The sequence below is a fragment of the Thermobia domestica genome, chromosome 2, assembly GCF_964235325.1.
Source record: "Thermobia domestica chromosome 2, izTheDome1.hap1.1, whole genome shotgun sequence".
NCBI lineage: Eukaryota > Metazoa > Arthropoda > Insecta > Zygentoma > Lepismatidae > Thermobia > Thermobia domestica.
Genome location: NC_137455.1, coordinates 371,124,525 through 371,145,472, shown reverse-complemented (window position 1 = coordinate 371,145,472; position 20,948 = coordinate 371,124,525). Strand labels below are relative to the sequence as shown.

The 20,948-nt window shown below is 36.6% G+C and overlaps 1 protein-coding gene across 2 annotated transcripts in view; it reads left to right on the top strand.

Annotated features, from left to right (window-relative positions):
* LOC145679901 (synaptic vesicle glycoprotein 2B-like) overlaps window positions 1-20,948 on the top strand; it is a 126,950-nt gene that overhangs the window by 65,348 nt on the left and 40,654 nt on the right. For both annotated transcript variants that reach the window (XM_081750415.1, XM_081750413.1), the window contains exons 7-10: window positions 4,422-4,663; window positions 9,441-9,607; window positions 15,617-15,897; window positions 18,336-18,495. In XM_081750415.1, coding sequence (XP_081606541.1) covers window positions 4,422-4,663; window positions 9,441-9,607; window positions 15,617-15,897; window positions 18,336-18,495 — 850 coding nt within the window. The remainder of the gene's footprint in view (window positions 1-4,421; window positions 4,664-9,440; window positions 9,608-15,616; window positions 15,898-18,335; window positions 18,496-20,948) is intronic.

Genomic DNA, 20,948 nt, shown 5'->3' with positions numbered 1-20,948 from the left:
CATAGCATGAAACAACCCTAGTAAGCACTTAAAAACCAAAACTCAACCAAAAATTGCGTCTGTAGGATTTTAATTTTAAAAAAGTGCAAAAACATTCTAAAAATCTAAAAAGCCTAAAATACTAAAAAAAATCTAAAAAATAATATTTTTTGTATATTTAAAAGTGTATCGTTTTCCACATATGCTAATTAAAATCATCTGCTCCAATAAAAATTGTGTTATATTCTTCACAAAAAGTACCTCTAAAATATATAACAAAATTTTTAATAATATATTTTAATAATATAAAGCCATCACAACAGAATTACAGCTAATATACATATTAATTATATAAATAATATTATTAATACCCAAACCTAAAATAAAAACACATAATACCTAAAATTTAAAATCTCATTACATTCTATTAAATTAAAACTACTTCTCAATTAATTAGCTTATCATTTTGCTCTACCGCTTTCATCTTACTCTATCACATTTAATTAAATAATAAATTTCATCTACATATTAATTAAAATAATTTTCTCATTTGCATATATTTTCTTATACAAATTATTTCAACCTTCAGCCGTACAAAGCAGCCTCTTTCCACCCACTTCCTCTCACAATACCCCACTTTCTTCCGGTAGGCGACTGAGATAATTTTGTAATAATATTCTTCTAACTTTGTATGATTATGTCGGTCCGAGGTTTCCAGGGGACAGCTACTTTCAAAAATATTTTGAAATTCTCACTTGTGCGCAAATATCTTTTAGTTGTGAGATTTATGCATTAGTACCATGGCAGGTTAAAGTATGTGACGTTTCGGTTATTTTTGCTTCAAAAATCAAAATTTAGAAGTGTGCAATAACATATTAAAATTACATTGAGATGTAATCAATACCATATTGTAAAGATTCTGCCTTCTGGGGTAGAGCTAAAAGATGGTACACGGGAGATTTGGACTTTCCCATCACTTTATATTATAAAAATTCCTTCTTAAATACAATAGTAATAACTATTACAACATATAAATTCCTTTAACTTAGTGGGTTGATGGTGAATTTGCAGAAGTCCAATGATCAAGCGTTTTAGCGTGGTGCAAACCAAGGTTCTTGCGGCCAAGGTGTAGGTAGGTGCCCCTCAATGATCAGGCGTCTGGGAGAGTGTAGGAAGGAACTTCTCAATGACCAAGCGTCTTGGAGAGTGTAGGAAGGACCTTCTCAATGACCAGGCGTCTTGGAGAGTGTAGGAAGGAACTTTTCAATGACCAAGCGTCTTGCAGAGTGTAGGAAGGAACTTTTCAATGATCAAGCGTCTTGCAGAGTGTAGGAAGGAACTTTTCAATGATCAAGCGTCTTGGAGAGTGTAGGAAGGAACTTCTCAATGGCCAGGCGTCTTAGAGAGTGTAGGAAGGAACTTTTCAATGATCAAGCGTCTTGCAGAGTGTAGGAAGGAACTTTTCAATGATCAAGCGTCTTGGAGAGTGTAGGAAGGAACTTCTCAATGGCCAGGCGTCTTAGAGAGTGTAGGAAGGAACTTCTCAATGACCAGGCGTCTTTGAGAGTGTAGGAAGGAACTTTTCAATGACCAGGCGTCTTAGAGAGTGTAGGAAGGAACTTCTCAATGACCAAGCGTCTTGGAGAGTGTAGGAAGGAACTTCTCAATGACCAGGCGTCTTGGAGAGTGTAGGAAGGAACTTCTCAATGACCAGGTGTCTTGGAGAGTGTAGGAAGGAACTTCTCAATGACCAGGTGTCTTGCAGAGTGTAGGAAGGAACTTTTCAATGACCAGGCGTCTTGAAGAGTGTTGGAAAGAACTTTTCAATGACCAAGCGTCTTGGAGAGTGCTAGAAGGAACTTCTCAATGACCAGGTGTCTTAGAAAGTGTAGGAAGGAACTTCTCAATGACCAAGTGTCTTGGAGAGTGTAGGAAGGAACTTCTCAATGACCAGGCGTCTTAGAGAGTTTAAGAAGGAAAACCCCAATGACTAGGCGACTTGGAGAGTGTAGGAAGGAACTTCTTAATGACCAGGTGTCTTGGAGAGTGTAGGAAGGAACTTCTCAATGACCAGGTGTCTTAGAGAGTGTAGAAAGGAACTTTTCAATGACCAGGCGTCTTAGAGAGTATAAGAAAAAACTTCTCAATAACCAGGCGTCTTGGAGAGTGTTGGAAAGAACTTCTCAATGACCAGGTGGCAACTACGGAAATCTAGACATACGGATGCGTAGTCTGCAGAAAGGAAAATATTTGAAATACGAAATTCGAAATGTTTTCTTAATGGTTTGACATCAAAATCTGTAAATAGCTACGGAATCGGATTATAATAACTTATTGATTTTTCAGGGATGTGTTTATGACAGAAATAAACAGAAGTCAATTAGTAGTAGAAGGATTATGCTGTAATTATAAGGGGAGATAATTTATCTCTCAGTTGCATGTATCTCTCAGAATACAGGAAATCTACTCATCTCTCACTGTTCACTTTAAGAAACAGTTCTTCTATTATAGAGGACTCGGGTTAGTATTTGCTTCATAGTTAACTCACCCGATGAGGTGAAAGAATGAAAGACAGGTTATTAATCGCCTTTGCGTTCTCATAATACAAGTTTATTGTGGCTAAACCAGGATATCCTCTGCTCTAAGTTAGTTAGTCACATGTGATTAACTTAGTCAACTACTACGTGCTAATTAGAGATTCTGAATACACTTCTGATAACCATGCGTTAGTTAAACCCTTAGTATGGCGCTAATCATACGTCAGAACGACTCTGCATAAGGCCCAGTAAGTTCAAATAACTGAATAACTACTTACGTGTCAATAAATCCTTTCATCTGCTAGCAAGGGCGTCCGAAGAACCTTTTCTAGGGGGCTCATCTCCATGGTTGTTATTTTACGTCTGGTATTTAATATACGTGGTTTGCTTTATTACACATACATTTTCGTAAGACAGGAGGGGTCCTGCTTTCCCTTCGGACGTCCATGTCTGCTAGTTCACCTTTTGATTCAATTTCCTCTTATGTATTCCAAAACCAAGATCTCAACATTGTCAGGAACTCTCTTTCATCCTTTATATCTATGTATCATTTACGTACCCTTAACATAGCATTATGTTATGGATGTTTTCGGATGTTACTTGCAACCATGTATTTCCATGATGCAACACTCTATTGAAAAAGAAATAGGTGGTCTAAAATAATAACATAAATGTATGTTTTATAAATCACAATTATGAAATATTATAAAACCACAATTTTCTCAATTAAAATATAAAACTTTCTTGTAAGTTTACTGCAAATTTCTTAAAGAGACATATCGTTTTATAAATTAACGTAAACAAATGCACATGAACTTACAACATCAAGAGCAAATCATATTATATATTTATTCTGTATTTTACAAGACTTTTAAAATACACATTTTCAAAACGAGCTGCCTTCAACTTTTGTCTTATAGGCAATCCTAGCATAATAGATCAAATACTTTCCCTTGAGAGTGTGCAATATTCTGTTAATTAACAACTTAAGGTTTCCTGATGTTGTGATGAATATAGTTACTCTCGAGCAATCCAGTCAGGTGAATTCCATGTCGTCGAACTTTCGAGAACTCTCAACATTGTTCTTGTCTTTGGGGCAAAGTATAAGAGACATGACTTTCCCTCATTGGAAGAAAACGTATACAAAACAACCAATTCGGGTTTGCTAATCAACCCAGCCATCTCAATTAAGTCCACAGACTGACTCTGATTGGAAGTCGCCATTAACCAATGAAACTGTGCTCCCTTCCTATCTGCACCTATATAATACATGCTTCTGCTTTTGGTCTTTCATAGAGAAAAAAATGTAGGTGGCGTACTTAAAAAGGCAGGTTACATGCGTAATTCCTGTAACGTACAGTAGACGCATACTGGACTTAACGTACAGTATAACTGAAAACGTATGTTTTATAATACTTTCCGTATAAGTGTTCCATCTATACGTACTTTCCGTATGAAACAATAGAGGCGGTCAGGATCTCACATACAAATGGACGTATATAACATATAGCTGACAAAGGTAACATAAGTATATGCATATGGAATACGGAAAACTGTTAGATGTCAGACATCCTGCAACGGCATGATGTAACATCTAAGGGCAGTGCGTATGTTGCATATGGATAGCGTATGCTCCATACTGATTTCTGTAGTAAGCAAGAGGATTCCGTATATTTGTACAGTATACTGCTGCCCGGAGAACGGATTTTTCTCAGTGTACTTTACCCTGAAGACGACAACAATGTTGTCAGTTCTCGAAACGTCGGATGACTTATATCTAATTCACCTGGCCGAAAGTCAAGTAGGAATATAACTACTTTTATCTTCGCCAGTAATGTCAATCTTATTATTTGCCTCTGCTATTATATATGTAACCTTATTTATAGTAATTTGTTATTTCCACAGGACTAGCGTGGCTTATTCTACCAGTGAATTGGACCTGCTATTACCTAAGTTTCCTGGCGTTTTGTCCGTGGAATGCCTTTCATCTGGCGCTAGGACTTCAACCGTTTATCATGGTTTTACTTCTGTTTCTGCTGCCAGAGAGTCCAAGGTTTCTGATGGCCAAAGATCAAAAGGAGAAAGCTCTCAATGTGTTTCGGGAGATATACAGCATCAACGAAGGAAGTCCAGGAAAATATCTGCCCGTAAGTATTGATCCTATTACCTGTATCGAATACTCAAATTTAAACGTAGGACTAACAAACTGACTCAATTTCAGAAATACCATTTCATTATATTCAGAATATATTAGTATCTAACTAATTAACTAACTAACGTAATATATATATATATATATATCCTTATTTCAGAATTCATCTAAATAACTGAGTTGATTTTGAGTTTAACGTCCCTTTCAGCAGCGAGGCTATGTGAGACGGAACCTACTGATTAACGTGGAATCCGAACCACATGAGCTTATGCCGGAAATTCACCTAAATGACATTAATGAGTTCACTCCAATATGTCTTTGTTCGGTGGGGTTTTTAATAACATTGCTGGGTTTGATTCATATGTCCCTCTTCGGCAAGACGGGATTTTAATTATATAGGTGGATTCGGTCCCATATGCCCCTGCTTGGTAGGCTGCCATTTTTATAACATTCTGGACTCGAGGCCTGTTCGTCTTTATTCTGGAAGCCGTTTCTATAAATATGCGGTTCGATTCCTGTATGTCCATGTTCGGGAATGAGCCATTTTTATAACATGACCTAGTTTCGTTAAACATATGTCCCTGTGAGGGGACGCCATTTTTATAACATTAGTGGGTTATCTCTTATATGTTCTCGTTTAATACGGTACTAATTTATTAACATTGGGTTCGATTTCTATTCGTCCAAGTTCAAAAATGGGCCAGTTTATGACGTTATTTGCCTGCGATTGACAAATGTTCCTGTGACAAGTTTTGGGTTCAATCTCGTTTGTCCGTATTAACAGTAGGTCATAAATATATCAGCAGGTTGGCCTCAGCATTGGTTCGGTAATACCAATAAGCCAGACTACATAGCCACAGGACTAAATGGTCCGGAGCACAGAGTTCTGATCAGAACGTTTGGGTAATATACACTGAAGATAGATTTTAATTGTCAATATAACTTAATAATATGAATATTCTTGAGTTGTACGAGCACTAATATCAATACATTGGAATAGAAAGAACCAATCTATTATGTTTATTATTATGATGTATGTTTTAATATATAAATCTAGAATATATTATATTATGTAATTACATAATTTTTATATTTTAGTTCACATCACTTGAATATCACTACAAAATACACTCAACATTTTAAATCATAAATTGGAATTTTATACGCAATGGGACATGAATTAAATCAACATTGACGTGATAAACCACCTTTTGTACTAGGCCCAATAAATACGTTTTACTCTTTACTCGCTGAAGACTCAGTTGACCGATTTGTAATTACTGTTCCATTAGTGATAATTGATAATTAAATTTCTCCAAACAACGTGGAGACGAATTTTCATGGTTTCTTTTGGGTCCCTTCGGAAAGAGATGATTTTATCGGTGTACCACGTTGCGTCTTAGCATAATGCAAAACCTTATTTCTTTCTGTGAATAGCTGTAAATATTACTGATGATGAGGTATTTTTCACAATATCACCTCTATTTGTATATAACAATTTGATGTTAATAATTTTTATACATAATTGTAGTTTCTGTGCCTACTTGGAGAGTGCAATTTACGAACTATATCATGTACTCACTGCTCGTTGCACCACACTGGAGATCGACTAAATCTTGCATTTACAGCCTGTCGTGTCGTGCAATCTATGAAATATGAACGTTTCAAAAAATATTTATTGTTTGTTGAAGTTTGGCATCGCAATTTAACACTGAGTCTCTATGAGAAATGGATCTACAGTTTGAGATAGGTTCTGAACCATCCTATTGCACTGAATACTTTTCCACCATGAATCAAACCAAAATCCCGTGAACCAAAGGTCACGTGCGCTAGTAACTTGATCAGTGTACAGAGGTCAAAAATATTTAAATCTAATACTTTTTGATTTGCAAATGTCAAAATATAGTACTTATTCCTATTATACAGGGAGTCCGAAAAGCTACTGCGCACTACTGTTTTGTAGAAAACGAGACGAGAAATAAGGTTTCTTATTCACGTCTCGTGAAATTTGTAAGTGTCTCGTGTAGATCCTCCAAGACTTCTTTCTCGATTCTCAGAAAGCTTTTTCCGTCTTGTTTTGTAAATGTATGTTCAAAATTTATGCCCTGAATTTTTTTTCTTAATTTCATCTAGAAGTTACCAGAGTTTTTCCGTGTCACGAGGGGTCTACGAAGGGTGTCATATAACAACATTCAAACCATATTTATTATTGGAGTATATTGTGTAATGACTTGCATATCTTTAAACGTTGATAAATGTTTTTCATTCTGTACGTAGAACTACTTTATCAATGCATACTTTTTATAAATGAACCACAAAACCAGTGGTGGAACTAGTCCGAGGTCGGGAAGGCCTAGGACCTCCAGTTTCTTGAGTGGAAAAAATAATTTAAGCTATTATTATATATTTTTGAAACTGTATAGTAAACTCATGATATACGTACCTATCATAGTCTGGGTTATGGTTGCCCCTTCGAGTTTTTAATTTCTAGATCCACCACTGTATATAACACTAAAACAGTGTATGAAATCTAAGATAAACTAGTGTTGCCATTAGACTCGTGAAATTTGTCGTCTCGTCTCGAATGTAAAAGCACAATTTTGATCTCATTTCCGAGACGAGAAGTTTCCCTAAGGCAGACATGTTTGTACGTCCGAAGAGGTCAGTTTTTAATATATTTCATACAAAACCATTTCAAACTGCTGTTACTTCCAGTGCAATATATATATATAAGCAGGGGCGGTTCCAGGATATGATCAAGGGAGAGGCTAAACCATATTTTGCCGTTTTATCCAGTGTAAAGCAGGATAAAAGCCCATTTTATCCAGTGTATACCTGAGCGTCAAGGAGGGGCTATAGCCCCTATAGCACCCCCCCTTGGATCCGCCACTGTATATAAGGAAGGATCAGAAACTAAGGTTATAAGGTCGATATATCTGGAGTTTTGTCTGTTGTCGAGAAATGATGAACGTGCGGCAATTCTAATACATGGAGTTGGCAACTGTGCAGAGTTTCAGCCACCCACCACCTACAGCGCTAGTTGCATGTAAACACAAATGGCACTCCTTTGGAAAACTGATCTCGCTTAGAAGTCCGCTCAGTTATTCGTTTTTAGTTGGCGAAATATTTAACCGCAACTGACATTCACCGGCAACTAATACAGGTTTACGCAGAGACTGTAATAACTCGTCAGCATCGCAGAATGGTGGAGAAAACGTCACCGACGAGGAGCGCAGTGGCCGACCCAGCACGTCATCATCAGACTTGAACACAGCTCGCGTGGAAAAGCTGATTCAGGACAACGGGAAGACCACGTTAAGGCATCTGATGGCAGAATTGAAAATGTCGTTCGGAATCGTTCGTCACATTCTGCACGATATTCTTCAGACGAGGAGGTGAAACACTTCGTGACAACTTGACTGAATACACAAGGATTTTTACCAGCAGGGAATCTTTAAACTCATCCCACGATGCGACAGTTGTCTCAACCGATATAGTAGATGCTATGTATTCGTTTGGCTGTATTAACTAACTAACTAACTCTATGGCCTATGGAACTCGGAGGCTCAATGCTGCGTTCACAAAAGCTCTCCATTGACTTCTATCCTTACCCAACTGGATCCAGATTCTACTTTCTATTCCTATCTCTGCAATGTCCATCTTAACCCATTTGGGACCAACTTTTTGTTCATGCAGAAAAACTGTTTCAAGTGACATATTTGTGCATTTTAGTCAAACGGTACTTGCACTACTGAACTCCCACAAAGGATGATTGACTGTTGTCAGATCACTTGTCTCGAAAAGCCCAACCGCGCCAGCACAAGTAACTCACTTTGATATATTGTTCCAAAACCATGTTACAATAATGGAACATCGGTCTCAAATGGGTTAATATTGTCCTCCCATCTGCGCTCAAGTCTTCCTAATGGTCGTTTTCCAATTGGTCTTCCAGTCAAGACTTTGAAAGCATTTCTACTTTTTTCCCATTCTAGCTACATGATCTGCCCACCTAAGCCTCCTACATTTGAAGATCTTAATAATGTTTGGCAAACCGTATATATTATGTAGGCCTAGTTCCTCGTTATGAAGTTTCCGCCATTCCCCATTCCCATTCTTCTTGGGTCCGAATGTTCGTCTCAGGATCTTGTTCTCAGATACTTTCAGTCTATGTTCTTCCCTCAGAGTAAGTGACCATGTTTTGCAACCATACAGAACAATAGGCGTGATTATCGTTTTAAATATTTTAAGCTTCAAATTCCTCGACAGAATTCGCGACGACAAGAGATTTTGAACTGAATAATGACACGAATTTCCTGTTTCTAGTCGACATTTAATTTCTTTGTGAATATGATTTGTTGGCTGTTAATATTGATCTTAGATATTTGAAAGTATCCACTTTATCAAAAGTATAATTTAATATTTTAACGCCTCCATACTTTGCCGTATTACGGTTTCGACGCACTTTCATTCTTTTAGTTTTCTCTGCATTTACTTCTAAACCCATGTCCCTGCAAGCAATTAATAAGACCTCTGCATTTCTTTCTATTGTTCTCCTATCATCCCCTATTAAACTTACATCATCAGCATATGCCATAACCTGGTAAACACCGGTCAACTCTAGGTTGGCTGTATTGGTTGTATGATATATATATAATGTATAAACGTTGCACTGCAGGCTTTGTAATCTTACTTTCCGATTACTCCTCGTCGTTCGTATTTATGCATATGTCCTTTATATGTGGAATATATTTTGTATTTACTTCTCGTTTCAGATCCAGGATGTAGTTACGGATGTTCAGTCTTATTTAGATGATGAAAAGCCAGTGCAGGGTAGCAGCCGTTCATTCCGTTTATGGAAGAGAATGAGCTACTTCTTTCGGCCACCTTTACTTCGTAGCTCCATTGTTATCTTCGTGGGACAATTTATTCTTATCTGCAGGTTGATTTATTATCATAATGACTATTTAAACACATAAGAAATCTAACTAGTAAGTTGAACCAGTAAAGTTTCGTTCAGGAACGTACGGAGGGGGTGGGTTCTGAGAGTCCGGACCTTCCAGAATCAAGTATTTTCTCTAAATTTACTCAAATTTTAGAGCTGGTTTTACAAATTTTAATATAATTTATGTTCATATTGAATTTGGACCACCTGAAGTAAATTCCTGCTTCGCTTCATGTTGTAAATAAACTTCCAACGTACGCGAATGCAAAACCGAAAGCGGGAGTTACAGATTTACTTTCGTTTTCAATAAAGGCATAATGATGGATTAAATTTCTATTCTTGAAAAAGATGAATTTATATGAAAAAGAATGAATTCTCTGCATGTATCTATCCTCGAAATCTGTTCAAATCTTTGATACTTTGATTGACACTCTTCCTATAAAGTAATCTGAAACTTCTGTAGGTATTACTGGAGCCCGAACTTCACTAAGAAAGAATGTATGATTAATGACATCACTGTACTCTCTTAAGAATCTTTTTTCTCTCTGTGTTATGTTCAAACTGATAGAAGTGCTCAGAAGAAATAAAACTTTTTCACTTCTTGGTTTGTTCTTAATTTCTTCCGAGACAACACTGTCTTCTTATAAGGTTACACCAGCACTTATCGATGATATCAGATCCTGTACTTCTATTATCGAAAATTTACCAGTTATAACACTTTTGACTATCAGTTGTACAATTCTATGAATGATAAAATCCCTGTCACTTCTCCTTAAATGTCTGCTTATAACCCAGAAGTCTCGATCGCATGTCACGAAACTGTTTCCTGTCATAGGGGGGGAAAAGTGTCTAATTTTCTCGTATTTATGTGTGTCAAGCAAAAACAAAAAGATATCTGCATAAAGTTAGGTTCTCGTTTTGTCAGGGACAATTATCTGAAAATAGGCGAAACTCTGTTATCTTTCTTGAAATATGCTTTTAAGGAATGTCCAGAAACGAACGCATAGTTTGCACTCTAACAAAACCATCTTTTTTCCCTCATAGAACAAGGCCTACAAATGTGACAGTATTCAAGGGAAAAGCAGGCCAATTCTTTTGAGCCTCATAGTCACAATTTCAAGTGGTTAATTCTTTGTAACCATGGCAACGTTTGACTCATTGAGAATCCTTATGTAGCCCTAACGCTCTTTTGGTCGTTTTACTGGTCATAAGAAAAGTTTGTAATTCTGTGTCTTCATTCGGAGTCTTGCGACCATTGCCTTCATAATAAATATACAGAATTGCTTTTATTTGGGTTAATATTCGTTATGCAAAAGACATTTATTATAAGAGAAACCTAAGTTGCCTTAAGCAATATACAAGGATCTCAAGCAGCCGACAGAAGCTATCTACGAAGAAATACGAAGAGAACACGACGAAACACGAGGGGAACACGAAGAGTCACGAGAAGACCCCTACAATCCCTCCACTGGCTCCGCCTTCAAACTTGGGTATAAAAGAGCATGTCAAGAGCCAGAAGACCTAAGTTTCAACTGATCAATAACTACCTTTCTCTCCAAGCTATGAACAAGATGTTTTAGGACAGATATGTTTTGCATGAAGTCAAAAGACAATGACAAAATGTTTCGACTTCTCACGTTGGAAAATATAAAACTTCTTAGCTTTACTATCTTGCGTACAAACAATTCAGCAGGAGTTGTCTGTTTAACAACACCCTTTGAATTAGAAGATTTTATCTTGAATTTGAGCTCCCGACTCCGGCAACAAGTATCAACTGCACGATCATAAGCGGCATAACTCATATTGCAATTTAACTCCTTTCTTCCTTCCATTGACTGAACGTTAATAAGATTATCTATAAATGTCCTCGAAAAATAATTGGACACAAGTATTGCAAATTTTAGCTACATAAACAACCTGTTCATTATGCAGAATCGTTTTTTAGCGTTGTGTTAAGAGCTTGGCTAACTTGTGATGCTGACTTCCGTATTTAGAAACACGTTCCTGAAGTTCAGAACGATTTGACAGTGGCGTATTTACGATTTTGTTTCGGAGAGGGCTTTGCTAACGTTCGGGGACGGGGGGCTTTGCCTGAAAATGTGAAAATCCTACAAGATATTTCATATACTTTACTATAGTAAGTAAGATTTCTGGGGGGAGTTAAGCCCGGAAGCCCCCCTCTTAAATACGCCACTGCAATTTGATATTGAGGAAGGTTAGCTACGATTTCTCCGCAGGGTAGTCCAAGCACATTGAAAGAAATGTGGGTTAGACAGACGCAGGCACGTAGCCAAGAGGGGGTCCGGACCCTCCCCCCCCCCGCTTCGTAACTAAAAATGAAAACAAATTAAGGACAGATGAAACAAAAAGAAACGAGAAAAAGAAGGATCAACGTTAAAAATAAAAAAAGCTACAGCAAGTGTTTTGGTTACTCTTTCTTATGAGATGCTTTGTGCGAAGGAAAAAGGGGAATCAAGTTAAAAATGATAATATTTTAACGGAGTATTCCGAATTTCACCTAGCTCCATGCTAAACCTATGGACTACAAATGACTATCGATAAACCAATTCGATCAGATAGACTCTCAGGTTGAACTTAAGAAATGCCCACAAACACCAGCAATACAGAGCCTGTATGAGCCTGGTAAGATTGATTCCAGTTACACTTGTTAAAGAAATTTTCAATTTCGCGGCAACGCTAATTCATTTTATAGGATATCTTTACTGCCGAAGGATGTCGTTGCTATCCTCGATGGCATTAAACGAAGATGAGAAAAAGAAGAAAAAAAGACAAGAAGAACCGAGCTTGAATGACCTCTGAAGACTATATCTTTTTCAATACTTTTTAAATATTATTTTACTCGAGACTTCTTCATAGTTTGTTATTAAAATACTTACTAACATATTATCATTTTATTGTCCTAACAAACCAGTAGGTATATTGCCAGTAAAATAGTTTACATTGATCGACCCCCTGGTGTGTAACCACAGTATTTCATGTCACACCTCCCCATTACGAAAACCTGGCTAAATGAACCAATGTTGCCAGTAAAATAGTTTAGAATGGTCGAGGTCCTGGTGTGATAACCAGTGTTCCGTCACAGACCCACCCTATTACGAAATCCTGGCTACGTACACTCATGCCCAAAATTATTGTCGCATGTCTATAAATATGTTGTTCTAGGAATATAATTTGATAACGAATTCGTCCGGTATTTCTTATAGTGTTAGTATGTGTATAATCAGCAAAGACATGTATGTGGCAAATTTTATGTTAAAAGACCAGTAAATAAAAACAATATAACGAAAATAAAATTTCCTTGTCCATTCAGCAACATTTTATTTTACTCATCATAATTTTCGTATTTATAATTCTTTTCCTATGAAATTTACCAGAAATACACATTTTCCAATTATACACATAGTATCAGTATTAAAAGTGCCCTGCAAAATCATTATCAAATTATATTCTTACAAGAAGACAGTTATAGATATGCGACAATAATTTTGGACATGAGTGTACATGACAGACGTCTTTCTCTTATATTGATTTCTCTAATTGTTTTGACAACTCTGCGGAGAAGTCGTAGTTAACTTCGATATAAATAGTTGTTAATCTCAGGAACGTATCTATTCTAAATAACGAAGTTAGCATCACACGTTAGTCAAGCTCTTAATACAATGCTAAGAACGTCTCTGCATAACGCACCCTATGTATTGATGGAGATGGCTAAGTTTAAGTAGTTAAAACATCGTTACTCAGTGACTCAAGCTATATTAACAAAATTTCAATATTAACATCATTTACGGGGTCTTAGGGATAATTAAAGGAAAACCTACTTGTTTTAACTGTAAAGATCCACATAGATTCTCAGAAACAGGAAAAAAAATTAAAATCGTACAACTAGTGACTAGTGTCGCTTTAACAAATACTGATTTATATATTTTATGCAAACACAGTGGACTTTCTGCTATCCAGCCTAGCTTTCTTTTAAAAAAATCTCCTGATAAAATGGGAAATCGTTTGTTTTTGAACAATCTAGGACTTTTCACACTCGTAAAAACGTGACTTCGACAAGAAGCAGCCATCTTTTAAGGACTGTTTCAAATACTAGAAACTAAGTTTTGAGTTTTTTCTACTTAGGCTTACTTTTTTACATTTATATAATAGTTTATCAACGAAAAATCATTTTTAAGAATTATGCCTACATGTTGCATTAATGTTTTGTTTATCTTAAAATCTATGTATAAATAACATGGGCGCCCGAAGAAATCTTTCTAGGGGGAACTCAAATCATTATTTGCAATACTACACTAGGTAATTTTTATTTGTCTTAAGTAAACGTTAAGAAATTTAATACATTTTCGTGAGGCCCCCACTGGCCCCATCCTGCCTTCCCCTTCGGGTGCCTATGATAAACAATGCACATTATTTTATATTTTCTGAAGCTAAGTTAAACATTATAAAATTTATTTTAAAATGTGCCTTGTCTTCTTGGACTTCCTTTCTCTGTAATATATATTTTTTTAATTCAGTAACAGCAACTATGCATATAGTTAATGTAGGGACGTTATTTAGGGAGGACAGGAGTCCCCCCCCCCAAGAGTTTGAGGAATACATATACTTTAATCGATTGTCTACTAATATACTAGTATAAAACGTGAAAGTCTTATGTCAGTGGTACTCTTGCCCCACTCAAGCGAAGTCTGAAATGACGCCCCTGAGTTAATGGTATCAAATCTACGTGAGACCATACCGTATTATAGTTATTGCCATCAACTGGATACATCCGGTCTCCGTAAGAGTACATATGGTTAATTGTACTAAAGATATTTGATACCGGGTACCATACCTTCAGTGCTAGCAACTGAACACGAACAGTAGGAAGTGCCCACGTCTGTTTCCAACAACTAAAGATTTGGCTGTCACAACTAAACTTGTCTAATTCCTGTTCAGCGTAAGCTCTAAACTCCGATAAACAAAATATTTATATCCTTCCGCTCGTCACAAATACGATTGGCTAGTGATGTATCACTCCCACTCCCCAGGGGGAGGAGCAAATTATACACGTGCATTTTGACAATATTGTCTTGTCTTGCCCAGATACTTAGGGCAGCAGCAGAAAAGAAAGAAAAATACTTGAAAGACTTTTGTAAAAAGTTTAAATTTAGCTTAGCAGTCTTATTAGATAATCCGTATTATATTTTTGTCATTTATAATAATGAAGTAGTTTTATATTGAGCTTCATAGTGAAAGTAATAACCAAATCATATGAACTATTTTGCGGAGGAGTACCAGCGTCGGTAGGCCAACAGCAAATCAGCGAGATTTAGTTTCGCGTGGCTTTGTTTATCACAGTTTAGAGCTTAGCCCGAATGGAGAATAGTATCTGCAGCCAGCATGTTCGGTAAGTACCTTCCCGCCATACTATATGCGTCTAGCAACAGTCATTATAACGTCTAGCATTGATCATATTGCTTCCGTTCCCAAAATACCTTTAACTAAATATGTTCAGTTGCCATAACCTACGTTCGACAGGTTCATCTGAAACTGAACATTTGAGTGCCCATAACCATGTTTCTTTCAGAAAAAAAATGTTCCGTGGGAGCACACTTAGTATTCTGGGAACACTGATGGCACTAGTCTATTTATTATTATATTATATACGTATTATTTAGGTCTCCTCCGGGGGCAGTGTCCCCCAAAAAACATGTCTGGAAGTAACACTGCTTATAACAGAATGTTCAGTAACTTTTTTCCTTGTGTATTACAAAACATAACAAATATTTATAAAGAATTGACCAAATACATCAAGAGCGGGCTTTTGTTTATATCTAAAAAGTGCGTTTTTAATGAAATGGGTGTGGGCAGGAAGTGAGTAACCATAGAACTCTGGCCTAACTGGCTGTTTTGTTGTCCGGCCTACTTTTCGACCACATTAAGCTGGAAAGTACGAAGTCTATTGTATATTTAAACATTAATATTAATGTTCATTATTTTTTTCAGCTACTTTTGCACAACTAAGTGGTTTCCACGCCTAGCAGGACACACGTATATTTTTTATTTGGATACGTATAATCAAACGCTTACGACATGTCTAAGAAATAAAGAAGAACCAGAAGATGAATACGAATCTCGCAACACATCCAGCTACGAACTATGTCTCCAAAGGCTGCTGTATGACGAATCAGAGTATGTGCCTTCAATGATCATGGCAGCATCTAGTATTCCTGGCATTTTTCTTGCAGGCATTTTGATTGACACAATCGGAAGAAAGCCATTCATAGGTAAGACGGCGTAATTTTTAAATAAAGTGAGGTCCTAGGTAATTTTTAAATAAAGTGAGGTCCTGTGCTCATTACTATACATCTGCATCCAGAGTATCTAGTACGCTCGGACAACCCCCGACATTGTTAAACGCTCTTAACGTCGTTACCGTTAGCGATTTTGGGCACGAAAGATCCTGGTTCGATTCCTGGTGGAAGCTCATGTAGTTTCGATCAATATAAAGCTCTGTTTTCTACAGTGTCGGCGTTAAAAAGAGAAGCTGAATTCAAAACAAAAGAAACGAATCGTAAGTAGTTCGATGAAATTAAGAGATTTGCAATATCCGAATTTTGATCTAACAAATCTATATTGACAAAGTATAAAAAATGATTGATATGAAAATACCGAAAATTCCTTAGTTTTAGATTGCAATGACTCTCATCGATCGGTACATTGGAATATGGAACAGATACGAATGAAACTTCAAGTGTACTAAACTCATTTTCTTAGTACATTAGCTTTGATGAATCAAACAAAGTGGATACGTGGATGATTTGATACATGTCCCTATTTTCGGAACAGTGTCGTGGCGAAGCAGAGAGTATGTTTTAATACGTTAATACAATAAGATTCCGTTTAATGGTTTGAAACCAACTTTAACCAACGTAACACTTACGCTCCTATGAATACGTTGCTATGCAGATTACAGTTTCCAGGCAGTTTAGCACACTTCTAAAAACGTTAGTACAAAACAAGTTAGAACGCGAAATTACAACATTTAGTGCTATAATTGTTGAGTGGAATTGTTGCAATATTGTGCAGTCCGGTCTCGTCTGTTTTTGTAGCTCGACGTAACATAAACGAAATTAAGAAGTTGGGGATTTAGAATTGACAAACCGTTTTAAAATTTTGTAAATTAAAATTTTTAGAGTAGAGGTAATGAGTTTGTGACCTGGGTTGCATTATAAATGGAACTGAATGTTTTAAAATTGGAAACAGACTGTGATATAAGATGAAAAACGGTTGAAAAGCAAGGGATAAACTTGGGATAGGTAAAAGTTTACGCAGCACCTGCTTGGAACTATTGGCAATTTTTTATTGATAATTTTTTGGTGTTTTCTACTTTTTTGAAACATGGGATTTAAGTAATGGGCTACAGATGGCTTGAAATCCGACACGAAAGTAACGACATATGTATAGACTTATATTGTGATACGATACAAATTACAAATGTTGTTTTGATATTGGGATTGATATTGTTTTGATATTGTTGTTTTGTTGTTCTTGCCACGTTTGGGCCACCATTGTTATGTAAGATAGGTGGTTCCTTTTGTTGATCAATGAGGGTTACTTTTGAGGAAACTTCTGGTGTATACTAGTGATTTCTGCTCTGTAGGATAGTGTGTGATAATGGTTTGACAAGCTGTGTTTGACACTAAACCAAGCTGTATTCCGTTAAAATTGACCATTAATATTTTTGGATAGAAGGATGATTTAGTCCTCTTGCGAGGTAGTTGTGTTGCATCCAATCAGTGCCCTGATCTGGTCATATTTACTTCTCATCACATGTCACGCCACGATGCATCAGTGTATCCACCTTGTGCCTTACACTTAGGGTAGGGATGATCATATTTTCAGTCACTGTTGCTAATGTTATTCATAATGTTAATATGGCAACTATTGATCCATATTTTTTACCTTCCCTTTTCCTTTCAGATGGCTGAAAATGGCTTTTGGAAAAATGGTTATTTTTGAAACAAGTTGCTGCACCATTTGATATGGATCCCTTTACATTTTGGCCTTCAAAGTTTCAATTTTCGCACGTGTCAATTCCCCGATCATCATTTCCAACCTGATATAGGAATACTACGGAACTTCTTGAACTAATGCTGAACTTTTCATAGTTTTAGATCCAAATTCTGTGCTGATGTTTGTCACCACTACACTGGTTTCATGCTCCAATTTCTACTTCGCTCATCACGGTTTAATATGTTGTTTGCAAGTGTCTCTCACAAGACATCATAGCATGCACGGCCGGGAATTTCCCTACCTTTCTGCTAGTTGCAAAATTCTGGTAGTTTTATATCTAATCTGATCAGTTTAATTGGGTGTACATGTATCTTTACAACGGTGTTTAACCTAAGGGTTTCCATAAAACATATTTCATAGTACACAATTCAATAGTTCAGGTCAACATATGTACATAAATATAAAAAATAACTAAATGTGGTACCCTTAAGCTAAGTTTTATTCTTCCAGACTACTTCTTGCGAAATTGTCATTTCGAACTAGCGGAAACTAACAATTCGAAAAATTGAAATGTCACTTTTAGAATCTCCTTGTCAAATATAGTTCACTAAAAGAATGTTGAATTATTAGACTGCATATTCATTCATATTTTGACTGTTTTACTTCTAGGAGTATTTCATGTTGTTTTTTTTTTTAATTTTTCTTTCAGTTGTAGGTTTCACTGCTTGCGGTCTAATGGACTTTATAATTCCTTTTGTAAGAACTGAGAGCGGAGGACAAATCTTAGCGTGTTTAATAGAAGCATTTACTTCAATGGCCTCCTGCGGCATTATCTCTATGGTTATTGATAATTATCCGACAACTACAAGGTATAGTTTTTTTTTCCATGCAACACTGTCGTGGAAAACCAGTGTGTAGAAATCTATGTTTTATAGGAAACAATTTAAGTAAAAAAATATTAACGCCCCGTAACTGTATATATACAGGGTGTTAATGAATTATACTGACAAAATGTAAGAGTTGATTCCTCACATCAAAATAAGAGAAAAAGTTCATATGGACCTATGGTAAAAAAAAAATGTATAGTTTCAGAACTAGGACTGTTCAAAATAGCGTAAAAGCCAAATTTCAACAGACCCTTTTTCGAATTCCAGAATCTGTGGATGATGGTCTTTAACAGAGTAAAGTAAGTCACGCATACGCAACCCAAAAATGCATATATCATTAATTTTCAATAGGTGTACAGGATATTCCCTACAGGGTGTAATTCTCAGATAGAGTTTTCAGATATACCCTGATTTCAAGGAGAGCCCAAAGTAGACAGAAGGTAAGCCTTGACAACAATGAACATCCAATGCTTCGGAAGGAAGTTGGAAGTGTTAGGAACCGGTAGCTCCATGTTTTTTTTTGTGTGTGTGTGTGTGTGTTCAAAATAATGTTTGATGTGATGTATTTCTTCACGGTATATTTCACGTTTTCGTCACTTATAACTGTGAAAGAAAACTTTGCAGTGTGTGTTTTCCCGAGTACGAGAAACCATGCTGCTGACTATCTTCAACACTTCCGACATCGCACCAAAGGATTGTGTCTTTACTGCTATCAAGGCTTATCGTTTGCCTTCTTTGGACCAATCATAAAGTCAGAACAAATCTCAAAATTCGATTGATGGCATGTCTGGTAATTTCACCCTGTATGGAATACTCTGTACACCCACTGAAAATTAATGAAATATGCATTTTTGGATTGGGTATGCATGACTTCCTTTACACTGATAAGGATCATCATCCACACTTTCTAGAATTCGAAATAGAGTCTGTTGAAATTTGACTTTTTCGCGATTTTGGACAGCCCTAGCTCTGAAACTAAGCACTTTTCCCACAGGTCCATATTAACTTTTTTTCTTATTTTGATGTAAGGAATAACCTCTTACAGTTTGTCAGTATAGTTCATTAACACCCTGTATATATATATATATATATATATATGTGTGTGTGTGTGTGTGTGTGTGTGTGTGTGGGTGGGTGGGTGGGTGGGTGGGTGTATACCAATGATGTTTAAATATAAGGAATGCCCTAGTTTGACTAAAAGGTATAATACCAGGGTCATATTTAAAACTTTTACTGCCAGGGTCATTAGAAAAAGTTGTCCCTTTATTGTCAATATTTGCCACCAAATTTCTGCAATATACCGAACTGGAGTATTAAAAAAATAACTGGCCCAAGAAAATTTGCCGCCCTGGCCCATTTTTCATGTTAGACCTAGCGTAAATATACCCCTGTACAGCACAGTAGTAAAATAAACATCTTGATCCTCAAGCCCAATAACATTCTCAATCCTAGTTTTTTTTCTACTAAAAACATAATCGCCAAACGTTGAATCGTTTAGCGAAAGTCTTATTTTAATTAGTTAAACTTTTATTTTTAAATCCTGGACTCTGATGGTCAATTGGCCAGCTGGTCTGTTCGAGGAGGTAAGGCATTAAGCTGGCGATCAATTTTTTCTGCCACGGGTTCGAACCTTATTCACGGGATGGATGCCCTAACAGCACAACTACATAGCAGGCATATGCCTATCGTGTTCTCTCAGGTACATGGGAATGTATACAGTGTGTGCCTTATGTACCTCCGAGAGAGAAATCACATGGACGCCAAGGGATAATCACAGTCTATGTCCGCCCCTAGGCACATGGCTGACATGTACTTGGGGAATGTGCCTAATATGCTCTAGCTATGTTCCCCATGCCGTAAGAGTCAATAAACCACAAAATTACTCCCCCAAAATATGTTGAATCACCTATATGTGTAATGTTTACATTAAAGTGAGTCTAAAAAAATACTTTAAACAAGTGGAAAAAGAGTACCCCAGGGTGGGCGCGAAGCACCAACCTTTGAATTACTAGCCGCGTGCTCTTCCGACTTGCCGACGGAGACGATGAAGAGAACGTCGCTTGAAGATGGGTAAATTGTTGAGGTCTTTTGAATTTGACTATTCAGAGTCATCCTTTAACCGCGTATATTCGACGATAACCGTTTGGGATCAGATAAAATCTGTTCGCCATGTAATTTTATAACAAATTGACGAGTGTCTATTTACTTTATTTCATGGTTCTTCCATATTCACTTTTAAATGATCGGCGACAGTTGCTATCTAATAAAGTTGATGAATTTGTTGCTTCTACTACCCAATCGCTTAGGAAAAGAAGCAACAAATGCATCAAATGTGGATATGAATTTAGAACACCTAAATGGCACATGCCTAGCACATCTTGTGGTGTTAGAGTGACGTGTATTCATTTACCTTTCCAAATTCATCTCCACATTTA